This window comes from Pongo abelii, chromosome 8 (assembly GCF_028885655.2).
Source record: "Pongo abelii isolate AG06213 chromosome 8, NHGRI_mPonAbe1-v2.0_pri, whole genome shotgun sequence".
NCBI lineage: Eukaryota > Metazoa > Chordata > Mammalia > Primates > Hominidae > Pongo > Pongo abelii.
The window spans coordinates 121,205,725-121,218,377 of NC_071993.2; the positions used below are offsets into that span (position 1 = coordinate 121,205,725).

The window sequence follows — 12,653 nt, forward strand, 5'->3', positions numbered from 1 at the left end:
AAAGGGTATCAAATTAATAACCTAAACTTGCATCTTAAGACACTGGAAAAACAGCAAACTAAACCAAACACCAAGAGGAGGAAGAAAATAATAAAAACTAGAATGGAAATTAATGAAATAAAGAATAGAAAAACAGAGACAAGGCCAGGTGAAGTGGCTCATGCCTGTAATCTCAGCACTTTGGGAGGCTGAGGCAGGTGGATCGCTTGAGCTCACAAGTTCGAGACCAGCCTGGGAAACACAGTGAAAACCTGTCTCCACAAAAAAATACAAAAATTAGTTGGATGTGGTGATGCACGCCTGTAGTAGCAGCTACTTGGGAGGCTGAGGTGGGAGGATCACTTGAGCCTCACAGGTAGAGGTTGCAGTGAACCGAGATTGCAACACCGCACTCCAGCCTGGGTGATAGAGCCAGACCTTATCTCAAAAAAAAAAAAAAGAAAAAAAAGAAAAAGAAAAACAGAGACAACAAACAAAACCAAAAATTGGTTCTCTGAAAAGATGAAGAAAACTGACAAACCTTTAGCTGGAATGACTGAAGAAAAAAGAAAGATGACTGAAATTACTAGAATCAAAACGAAAGAGGGACATTACTACTGACCTTATAGAAATAAAAATAATTGAATAAATACTATGAACAATTTAACTTAGAGACAAAATGAACAATTCCTAGAAAGACACAAACTACCAAAACTGTCTCAAGAAGAAACAGAAGATCTGAATAGACCTATAACAAGTAGAGACTGAATTAGAATAATAAAAAAGAACAACAACAAAAACCTACCCACAAAGAAAAATTCAGTCCCAGGTGGCTACACAGGTAAAATTCTTTAAAACAATTAAAGAAGAATACCAATTCTTCACAAATTTTTGCTCTTCCCCTAAAAAGGAACACTTCTCAACTCATTCTATTAATTCCTAGGTATACACCCGAGAGAAATGAAAGCATATGTACACATAAAAACTAGTACGTGAATGTTCACAGAGGCATTACTCCTAATAGTCAAATGGCAGAAACAACCCATTTTCCCACGTCCATCAACTGATGAAGGGGTAAACAAAATATTATAACATCAAATATCTATATAATGAACTACTATTCAATCATTAAAAACAATGAATTACTGATACATGCTACAACTTGAATGAAACCTTTAAAACACTATGTGAAATAAAAGAAGCTAGATAAAAAGGGGTACCTATTATATAATTCCATTTATATGAAACATCCAGAACAGGCAAATATGTAGAGACCGAAAGATTACTTGTTCCCTAGGGCAGGGTTGAAGGAGTACTGTTGGAGGGAAATGAGAAGTGACTACTAATGTGTGTTGCATTTCTTTTTGGGGTGATGACATGTTCTAAAATTGTGGTGAAGGTTACACAAGTAAAAGCCACTGAATTGTACACTTAAAATAAGTGAACTGTGTGGAAAGTTAATTATATCTCAATAAACCTGTTGAAAAAGACCTAAATCTTATAGTACACATATACTAATTTTCCTTATTACAAAATTATCTAGAGCAACACTGAGCAATAGAAGTACAAGCCACATGTGGAATTTAAACTTTCTAGTAGTCACACTTTAAAAAGTAAAAAGAAGCTGGGCGCAGTGGCTCACGCCTGTAATCCCAGCACTTTGAAAGGCCAAGATGAGCAGATTACCTGAGGTCAGGAGTTCAAGACTGGCCTGGCTAACATGGTGAAACCCCGTCTCTACCAAAAATACAAAAACTAGCCAGCTTGGTGGCGGGCCCCTGTAATCCCAGCTTCTCAGGAGGCTGAGGCAGGAGAATCACTTGAACCTGGGAGGTAGTGGTTGCTATGAGCCGAGATCGCGCCATTGCACCCCAGCCTGGGCAACAAGAGCGAAACCCCATCTCAAAGATAAAATAAAATAAAAAATAAAAAGTAAAAACAAGTGAGTTTATTAAACCCAATATATCCAAAATATTATCATTCCAATATTATCAATCCACATGGAAAAAATGAGCTGTTTTATTTTTATACTAACTTTTCTAAGTTACATGTGTATTTTACACTTATAGCACCTCTCAATTTAGACTAGCTACCTTTGAAGTGCTCAATAGCTATATGCAGCTGGTGGATGCCATATTAGATAGTGCAGATCTAGAGATAAAATTAAGAAGGAAAAGCTTTTCTCTTCAAAAACAACAACAACAACAACAACAAAAGCCCACTAATAAGCTCATGAAAGGAAGGGGTCTGGTTCCACTGTACCTGTTCGGTCTGAAGTTTCTGGTCATTGAGTGACCTGACTACCAAAATATGGATTCAGCCTGTTAAGACTCCCTCACACTTTACCATTCTAACTCTGGTTTATATGTGGGGACCCTAGAGCACATAAAAATCAGGATTAAATACATACAATTTTACAAATACAGTCACCTTCCAATCATGCATCAAGTGAAAAATTGTTTTACCAATTGTTTACTGTTATTTTCATTATATAACTTTCTGTGAAAGATGAGACAAAATACTTTTAAGGCTAGAATGCTTCTAACCCTATTCATAGAAGAAAAAGCACCTCAAAAATAAAGAGCAACTCAGCTTTGCTGTTAGTCTGAATACTCACTTTGTTGATTCATGCATCAGAGGAGTTCATTTAAAAACTAGAAAGAGGCTGGGGGCAGTGGTTCATGCCTGTAATACCAGCACTGGAGGGCCAGGCCAAGGCAAGTGGATCACCTGAGGTCAGGAGTTCAAGACCAGCCTAGCCAGCATGGTGAAACCCTGTCTCTAATAAAAATACAAAAATTGGCTGGCTGTGGTTGGTGGCCGCCTATAATCCCAGGTACTCTGGAGGCTGAGGCAGAGGAATCACTTGAACCCAGGAGGCAAAGATTGCAGTGAGCCGAGATTGTGCCACTGATTTCCACCCTGGGTGACAAGAGCAAAACTCTGTCTCAAAGAAAAAATAAAAAATAAATTAAAAAAAAGAAGGAAAAGGACAGGCTAGGAAAGCCAGTAAGCCAGATACAATCTAAAGTATGACAGCCAGCCTTCACAATATAGTTTTTAAAAATACTGAGAATGGAACCATACCAAAATATAAACTTAAAAACATCCTAATGCCAGACATAAACTTTCATATTTCTATTGCTTCCTCCCTGTTGGCAAAAACAGTCTAGTTGACTGTCAACTCAAATCGTCTTTTTGCTTATTTCGAACATAACAGAATATGTTCTACTATATGTAGTACAGCAGTCACATGTATAAGAATAAACTTACATAAAGGAAATACATCAGGCTATGAGTCCTACTTTGTAAAAGAATGGTTTAAATGCCATGCAATTCTCTGCATTTAAAATATGATCTACCTTATAGAACTTCAACCTACATGCAAGTTCTCAGAATTTTTTTTTTTTTTTTTTTTTTTTTTGAGACAAGGTCTCACTCTCTCACCCAGGCTGGAGTACAGTGGCACGATCTCAGCTCACTGCTGCCTCAATCTCCCCGGCTCCAGTGATCCACCCACCTCAGCCTCCTGAGTAGCTGAGATTACAGGCGCATGCTACCATATGCAGCTAATTTTCTATTTTTTTTTTTTTTGTAGAGACAGGGTTTCACCATGTTGCCCAGGCTGGTCTCAAACTCCTGGGCTCAAGTAATCTGCCCACCTTGGCCTCCCAAAGTGCTACGATTAAAGGCATGAGCTGCCACAATCGGCTGCCAGGAATGTATTCATTTTATTAATTGAAGTATAGCCTTTGAAGATTTTTGTCTTTTTTACCTGTTTAATTGTGTTCATATGCTGCTTCTCAGTTTCTGTTCTTTTCTTTAGTTCTTCTCTTAAATTGTCTTTTTCTGAACAAATGTCTACGAAGAGCTCCTGATGCTTCTTATTTTCTTTAATTAACCTAAATATAAAAAGGGCAGTATATGTAAAACATAATTTAAAATGGAGATAAAATAATATGTGGAACATAATTTCTTTACAGATCAGGGTACAGATATCTATAATTATTCATTATAATGTTAATAAATTAACATTGCTAAATAATCATTTTATAGTGAAACATAATACTTTGCAAAAGATTCTCTGGCCAATTAGGCTATTAACTTTTCCCTAGAAATATGAATATTTCAAATCAAAATATAATCATATGAATGAAAAGCACACCCTTCCAAATTTATACCTTCGAGTATCTCAATTATGTACCAATCCTGTCAGCACTGGCACTCTTCAAATAAGTGGTTCTCAGCCACGGGCAATTTTGCCCTTCCAGGTGTTTGTCTGAAGACATTTTTGGTTGTCATGACAGGGGTAGGGGCTGCTACTGGCATCTAGTGGATGGAGGCCAGGGATGCTGCTAAACATCCTACAATGCACAAGACAACTCCAACAACAACAAAGAATCTGGCCCCACATGGCAATACTGCTAAAGTTGAAAAGTCTTGCTTCAGATTTTTAAAATATTTTAATGATATTCTAATAGTTATAATGTACAGTTAATGTAAAACAGCAAAATAAAATCTAAGCAGAAATATCATCTTGAATTCCCCTAGAAAAACAAATAAAATCTCAAAAACTGCCTGCAAAGTGCTTAGAAATGTAAGATGCCTAAGAAAGCTAACAGCAAGTACTCTAGGACTAATAGCAATAGCTGTAACCTAACATTTATTGCACACTTGCTATTGACTAAATTTAGCTTTTTTAATTTAAAAAAGTGTATTATTTCATTTAGTATTCAAAATAAGTCTATGAAATTATTATCATTACCATCACTTCTATTTTACGAATAAAAAAAAAAAAAAAAACTAGTTAGGCATGATGGCTCATGCCAGGAGTCCCAGGAAAAGCACTTGATCCCAGGAGTTCCAGGCTGCAGTGAGCTCCACTGCACTCCTGCCTGGGCAACAGAATAAGACCCTTGTCTCTAAAACTAAAATAAAAATATTAACAGCAAAACAAAACTGAAGCCTAAGACTTGTTCCAGGTCACACAGCTAGTAAGCAGTTGAACTTTCAGTTTTGTTTTGGATCCAGGTATAATTCCAAAGCCCCAGGCCTTTCCACCTCCTACTTTGAAGATCACTCATTAACTCAACCAGTACTTACTCAGCATCTATTTTATGTGGGAAATATGTCAGCAAATAGTCCCTGCCCTCGTGGAACTTACATTCTAGGGGATAGAATAAAAATAGACCCTAGATATATAATAAAATGTCAGCTGGTAATTAAATCCTATTAAGAAAAATAAATGAGAGCGAAAAGCCAGAGAGTGACTTGAGCTGCTATTTTAGATAAGAAGCCCAGATAGGCCTCTCTGAGAAGGTGACAGCTGAGCCTAGGAATCAGTGAGGAAACAGTCATACAAATGTTTGGAAAAAAGGCAAATATATGCATGTTTATTCAAGCCTTTTATGACACAGTGGTTTAACTTAGATCATTTATGTGAGGCATACTCAATGTGCTACAGAAAACTACTTGAGACACAAGAGTCCTGGCTGTAGTTCACAAGTGAACAATAAAGGGAGGGGGAAGTGAAAAGCAGTAAACACTCAATTTGTTACTTATGTGCCAAATGCATATTCTATATACAGACAACTGTTCTTAATTAAGAATTTTGGTCCCAGCACTTTGGGAGGCGGAGGCGGGTGGATCATGAGGTCAAGAGACCAAGACCACCCTGGCGAACATGGTGAAACCCCGTCTCTACTAAAAATACAAAAATTAGCTGGGTGTGGTAGCGCGTGCCTGTAGTCCCAGCTACTCAGGAGGCTGAGGCAGGAGAATCGCTTGAACCTGGGAAGCGGAAGTGGCAGTGAACTGAGATCTGCCACTGCACTCCAGCTTGGTGACAGAGACAGTCTGTCTCAAAAAAAAAAAAAGAATTTTGGGCTAGGCACAGTGGCGCATGCCTGTAATCCTGGCACTTTGGGAGGCCAGTGTGGGTGGATAGCCTGAGCTCTGGAGCTCCAGACTAGCCTGGGCAATGTCGTGAAACCCCATCTCTGCAAGAAAAAAAACCACAAAAGTATTAGCTGAGCATAGTGGTGCACACCTGTTGTCCAAGCTACTTGGGATGCTGAGGTGGGAGGACAACTTGAGCCCAGGAGGTTGAGGCTGCAGTGAGCTGAGATCACGCCCACTACACTCCAGCTTGGGCAAGAGAGCAAGACCCTATCTCAAAAAAATAAAATAAAATAAAGAATTTTTGGGCCAGGCGCAGTGGCTCACGCCTGTAATCCCAGAACTTTGGGAGGCTGAGGCGGGTAGATCGCTTGAGGTCAGGAGTTCAAGACCAGCCTGGCCAACATGGCGAAACCCTGTCTCTATTAAAAATACAAAAATTAGCCGGGTGTAGTGGTAGGCACCTGTAGTCCCAGCTACTTGGGAGCCTGAAGTAAGAGAATTGCTTGAATCCAGGAGGCAGAGGTTGCAGTGAGCTGAGGTCGCACCACTGCACTCCAGCCTGTGTGACAGAGCACAACTCCACCTCAAAAAAAAAAAAAATTTGGTTGGAACCTTAGACAGTAATATTGATGTATTCAAAAATCAAAGAACAGAAATAAAGAGAATGGTGCTTGCCAGGGCACAGGGGGTGAGGGAAAAGGGGAGATGTTGGTCAAAGCCTACAGACTTTTCAGTTATAAAATGAGTAAGTTCTGGGGACCTAATATACTCCATGGTGATAACAGTTAATAATATCATATTGTACACTTGAAATTTGTTTAGACAGTAGATCTTAAATGTTCTCACCACACACACACACACACACACACACACAAAGGTAACTGTGATGTGTTAACTAACTTGATTGTGGTAATCATTTCACAATGTATATCAAATCATCACAGTGTACTCTTTAAATATATACAATTTTATCAGTTATATTTCAACAAAGCTGGGGAAAAAATGAGGGAATGTATAAACAAAGATATTTGGAAATAGATGCATTCATTAAAATTTCAAAGAAAGTAAAAGGAAGTTTTCTTCATAGAAAATTAGATGAAGGAAAAAGTTAAGAAAAAAATCTAGTTGTTTTAGAGTTAACCTGACTCACAAAGTATTTTATTTGGAATTAAAAACATTATGTGTATAACCAAAGATTAACCTTGATTTAAAATAACATCTGACATTTGTGTAATGTCCTAATGTCCACAAACAGTTCCATCAGGTAAGTATTGTCACTCTAAGGTGAAAAATCTTTCACTCAAAGAGGTTGACTTGGCCAAGACAACAGAGCTGGCAAATGCCAATGGGTATCTTCCAAATACCAGACATCAGAATTATGATTATTCTACTCACCCGTTTTGTCACTGTTCTGACAGGATGGAGCAAAAAAGAGAAACCAATTTTCTACTCTATTCCTAATATTTTTAGGTAAATTTAACAACTTGTAACTGGTTCATTTCTAATAACCGTATTTGAAAAAGCTCTAAAGGTCCACTAACAAAGCTCAGATTTTAACTTCGCATTTGTTAGCATGTGGCCTTGAACAAGTTACTTTTTATCTCTCTGTGCTTCAGGTAATTCATCTGTACAATGGGGATAACAGCATATGTCACAGAGAGTTCTTGTGAAGAATCCATGAACTAATATATGTAATATACCAGGCACCTAATTATCAGCATATACATGTTTACTGCTATTATTAAATGTATAACATCTTATAATTTATAAGGGAGGTATGAAAGTGCTAAGAGTCTAGATCTAAGTAAAGTGGGAAGAGGCATCAGAGATAATCTCAAGAGGAAGGTCTAAAAGAATAGGTACAGGCTACAGGAAAATGAGAAAGTTACCCTACAAAATGCAAGAATAGCAGCAGCACTGATGGTTCAAGTACAAAAGCATACAGTTTATTCACATAATATAGTATTACAGTAAGGATATGAATAGCAATAGCAGGCATTTGTTTGGGGGTAATATTAAGAAGGGCCTTGGAGTCTTGAAGAGATACTTGCAAACCCAAGTTCACAGTAGCATTATTAACAACAGCCAAAAAGCAGAAGGAACCCAGATGTCCATTAATGAGTAAACAAAATGTGGTATATACATACAATGGAATATTATTCAGCCTTAGAAATAAATGAAATTCTGACATGTTACAACACGGATAAATGAGGACATTAGGCTAAATGAAATAAGCCAGCCATGAAATGAAAAGTATATGATTTCACCTATACGAGGTATCATGAGTAGTCAAACTCAGCAACAGAAAGTAGAATGGTGGTTGCCAGGGACTGAGGGCAAGTGGAAATAGTGTTGTTTAACGAATACAGTGTTTCAGATTTGCAAAGTGAAAAAGTTCTGCAGATTGGTTGTCCAACAGTGTGAATATATAATAACACTACTGAAATGTACATATAAAAATGGTTAAGATAGTAAATTTTAAACTATCATGAAAACAGAACTTCACATATCCAAAACTATATTATTATTTACTGAACAATAATCAATTATTCTGTTCTCTAAATTTTAATGTTTTAAACCAATGAATTTAGAATGGAGATTTTAAGAAAAAGTTTTGGAATTTTATGACTTGTTATTTCCTTTTGAGTTTCTCTTAGTTTTGACAATATTATACTTCTGCATTCTTTCAAAAGTGAAAAATTTGAGTTGTCTATAAAAATTTCTAGCATGTTAATACATTTACACTATTTAACATATTAAACTTAGATATTTGAAAAACTCGACATTTGCTCACACATTCAGTAACTATACATTTATTGTTCAACTACTATGTGCATGATTCTAATGTGGAAGTAAAAATGAACAAAATGATATTTTCCTTTAAAGAATTCTATCTCGAATCCCTGTGCCCGTGGGGAAAAAAAAATAACCTAAAAGTATAAAAAACTTACTTTTTTATGATATGTTCCTGCTGCAAATATTTATCTTGCACACACTTTTCAAACAGAACTAATGCATGTTCTCCCTTATTCATTCCATTTGGTACTCGATGTTCTGCAAACTCCGTAGATAAGAGCTCAGATTCTATTTCTTCCAACAAATCCTCTGATGCTGAAACGCTCTTTATTTTTGAAATAAATTTCTTGGTGCAGTCTGTATCATAGGGGCTTTCTGAATAAGTCTTTTCATTAGCTGATTCTGGAAATGTAGATGACCTTAATTCCACCAATATTTGTGTTACTTTCTGTTCTGTTTCATTTGTTTTTGAAATTTGTTTAGCAAAATTTCCACTAGGAAAATTAGCTATTTGTTCAGAATTTTCTGAGCCTATGTCTGTTTTGGCACAAGAATCCTCACCTCCACCATGATCTGGAATATAATTTTCCTGGGCTTCAATTTGATTATTATGCTCATTAGGTTGACATAAAGTTTTATCAGTGTTTAATGACAATAGTTTGGACTCATTTTCTAATTTGCTGCTTTCATTGCCAGAAAACAAGTTGCATGAGTCTTCCTTTAATTCAGGTGTTTTCCCAACATTTTTATCAGAGGAAGTAGAGGCTATGTGGTCTGTCTCTGACATGCTGACTGGCACCAATTCACTTTGTAATTCTTCAAATCTGCTCCTGATCTTCGTTTTACATCTAAGAAATTGAAACATCAAAATTAAAAACCACTTTAAACCAAAACCCCATACAAACTTGCACACACTCTGTGATGTGGAATAACTAACACCACAAATTTTATCACTAACAATTCCTTTAAAAGCCTGTCCTTGAGAAAAAAGAAAAAGGACTAGGACAGCTAACCCAAGCTGGCTAGCTACAAACAGTAGGGCCACTGCAAAGTCTCACTGTCTTTCCTCCTTCATTTCAGTCAAACAACTTCATTAATTAATTTCAGTTGTAGTCTGGCATTCTCCAATCATCCCCATAAGATGTTAGGTAAGGAGTAACGCTAACAACTAGATGAGTGCCAAAGAATGCTTAGAATTCTTTCAGCTCTGTAAAGAAAAAAAAGACTACCTCATAAATCTGTAAGAAAATACTGGAGAAATAATACACCAATAAAAGCACTAGAAATCACAAACCAAGATAACAAAACAACGTACATTAAAGAAGATAAAAATTCACTAAGAAGGAAACCTAAATAACAAGACACAACTATCTATAGCCCAGAGATCTACATTTGAACCATAATGAAGTTAGGGTGTAAAGAATCCCTGGTAGAAATTAGTTTTTCATCCAGGCAGGAATCCAGAAAGTACCATGGTGATTTTCAAACATTCTCATGAGGAAAAAAACAATGTCCAGTACAAATAAAATGGAGCCCATATGCACTGCCTAGGTCAATAAAAGCAACTTTAATAAATTAATTTGACCAAGTTAGAATATATATATATATATATATATTTTTTTTTTTTTTTTTTTTTGAGGTAGTCTCACTGCTGTTGCCCAGGCTGGAGTGCAATGGTGAGATCTTGGCTCACTGCAACCTCTGCCTCCCAGGTTCCAGCAATTCTCCTGTCTCAGCCTCCCAAGTAGCTGAGATTACAGGTGCCCATCACTATGCCTGGCTAATTTTTTGCATTTTTAGGAAGAGACAGGGTTTCACCAGGTTGGCCAGACTGGTCTCAAACTCCTGACCTCAGGTGATCCACCTGCCTTGGCCTCCCAAAGTGCTGGGATTACAGGGGTGAGCCACCGCACCTGGCATAGAATACATTTTTATATTGTTTATGGAGGTTACTATTCTAGCCATTTTATGACAATTAGTCATCTTCAAATATTATCCCACAACACATAATTATAAAATATTTCCACAATCTTGATAAAAAAAAATTGTTGACTTCTTTTGTCAGGTATCAACAAAGCATGTACAAGGTAATGAGTTACTGAAACCATGTGAGGTTAGATTAAAAAGTGGACAGATCATAGTTTTGACAGAAATAACAGAGCAATAATTCCAGATGAGAGATATACTAATGGAAAATAGCTCTAGTTTATACATGAGATATAAACTAATGGAAAACTAATGGAGAGATATGCTAAATTTTTAAATAACAAAACATGCATGGTTACATCAGGCTGGGATAAAGGTGGTTATCAGAGGATGATGAAAAGAGAGAGAGAAGACTGTCAGGTAGACTCCATAGAAGGCTAAGCAGGAGTGAATTTTGTTAACAACAAATCATAGTAAATCACAGTGACTTGTAGACTTATAGTGCAGAGTTTCTAGCACATAGTGGGTTCTCAAATATTTGTTCAATTAAAGCCTGTAAGCACAGAAATGGCAACACTAGTATTTGAGAAACATTATTCTAGGAATGTCGAAAATGGGAGGAATAAGTGTAAGAAAGGAAAAGCAGACCAGCTTGTTTGCTAAATATGCTAATTTCTAGACTGCCCTCTGGGGCATCAACTAAACAGCCATTGGCCTAAATACTCTACCTCTCCGTATAAATATGTTTCCAAACAACCAAATTATCATTATTTTGCTGCAGATATTTTATAACCAAGCCAAAGCACACACTAGTATTAAAGGCTTGGTTTAGACAATACAAAGAAATGGAGTAAATAAAAGACCTCGTAAGTACTCTGTATTCCAAAATCTAGGACAAAATAAAATAATTCTCAAACAGAGGCGCTGCCACCTACGTTACCTCACCCAAAGTAACTCACTTTAAGATATAACTTGAGGGCTGGGCGTGGTGGCTCACGCCTGTAATCCCAGCACTTTGGGAGGCCAAGGGGGGCAGATCACGAGGTCAGGAGTTCAAGACCAGCCTGGCCAAGACGGTGAAACCCTGTCTCTACTAAAAATACAAAATTAGCTGGGCGTGGTGGCAGCCGCCTGAAATCCCGGCTACTCAGGGAGCTGAGGCAGAGAACTGCTTGAACCCAGAAGGCAGAGGTTGCAGTGAGCCAAGATTGCACCACTGCACTCCAGCCTGGGCGACGGAGCAAGACTTTGTCTCAAAAAAAAATTAGCCGGGCATTATGGTGGGTGCCTGTAATCCCAGCTACTCGGGAGGCTGAGACAGGAGAATCGCTTGAACCCAGGAGGCGGAGGTTGCAGTGGGCTGAGATTGTGCCATTGCACTCCAGCCTGGGCAACAGAGTGAGACACTTCGTCTCAAAAAAAAAAAAAAAAAAAAAAAAGTAAGGAGAGGGAGTACATCTTTGAGTCAAATTACACCTCTTCATGCCAAGCAGCTGGGAACAGCTTCGACTTTTCTTCAGAGAAAACAATGAGTTTGTGACTTCATTTTTTTTTTAAAATGGCTAGAACCTGTCTTAATTTCTGGAGTAAGTTTTTTGTAGTAACCAAAAGTGGCGGCAAAGTTACATCGGACCAAGAGATTCTTAAAGGACTGCACTTCAGAGGAAAGTACAGAGGTTAGGAGTGTTTTACACTGTATGACTGGAGACCCAGTAAGGAAAAAATAAAACCATTTCATGTTTATACCCCAGATTTAAGATTCCTCAGTAAACCAGTTGTACTACTTTTCCATTCTTATCTCTCAACACATTCCTGAAATCCTAGCACTTCATTATACTTTACTAGCCCAACCAGTCTAACTCAAAGATTCCCCCAACTTGCGTATTAACATTTCAATGGCTTTGTTCTCAACTAGAATGTTCTTCCCTTAGGTCTATCTAAAGTCTATGTTTAAAGGACCAATTCTAATGTCACATCTTCCTCCAAATTTTCTCTCATCACCAGTACAAAAATAGTCTCTCAGGGTAAATTAAAAAACACTGCATTTACAC

At 37.4% G+C, this 12,653-nt stretch overlaps 1 protein-coding gene across 3 annotated transcripts in view; it reads right to left on the bottom strand.

Moving 5' to 3' along the window:
- Window positions 1–12,653, bottom strand: part of CCDC186 (coiled-coil domain containing 186) — a 54,417-nt gene that overhangs the window by 33,884 nt on the left and 7,880 nt on the right. For 2 of the 3 annotated variants that reach the window (XM_024253057.3, XM_024253058.3), the window contains 2 exons: window positions 8,832–9,524; window positions 3,755–3,881 (listed from right to left, as the gene is read on the bottom strand). In XM_024253057.3, coding sequence (XP_024108825.3) covers window positions 3,755–3,881; window positions 8,832–9,463 — 759 coding nt within the window. In that variant the 5' untranslated portion in view covers window positions 9,464–9,524. 3 annotated transcript variants of the gene reach the window in all.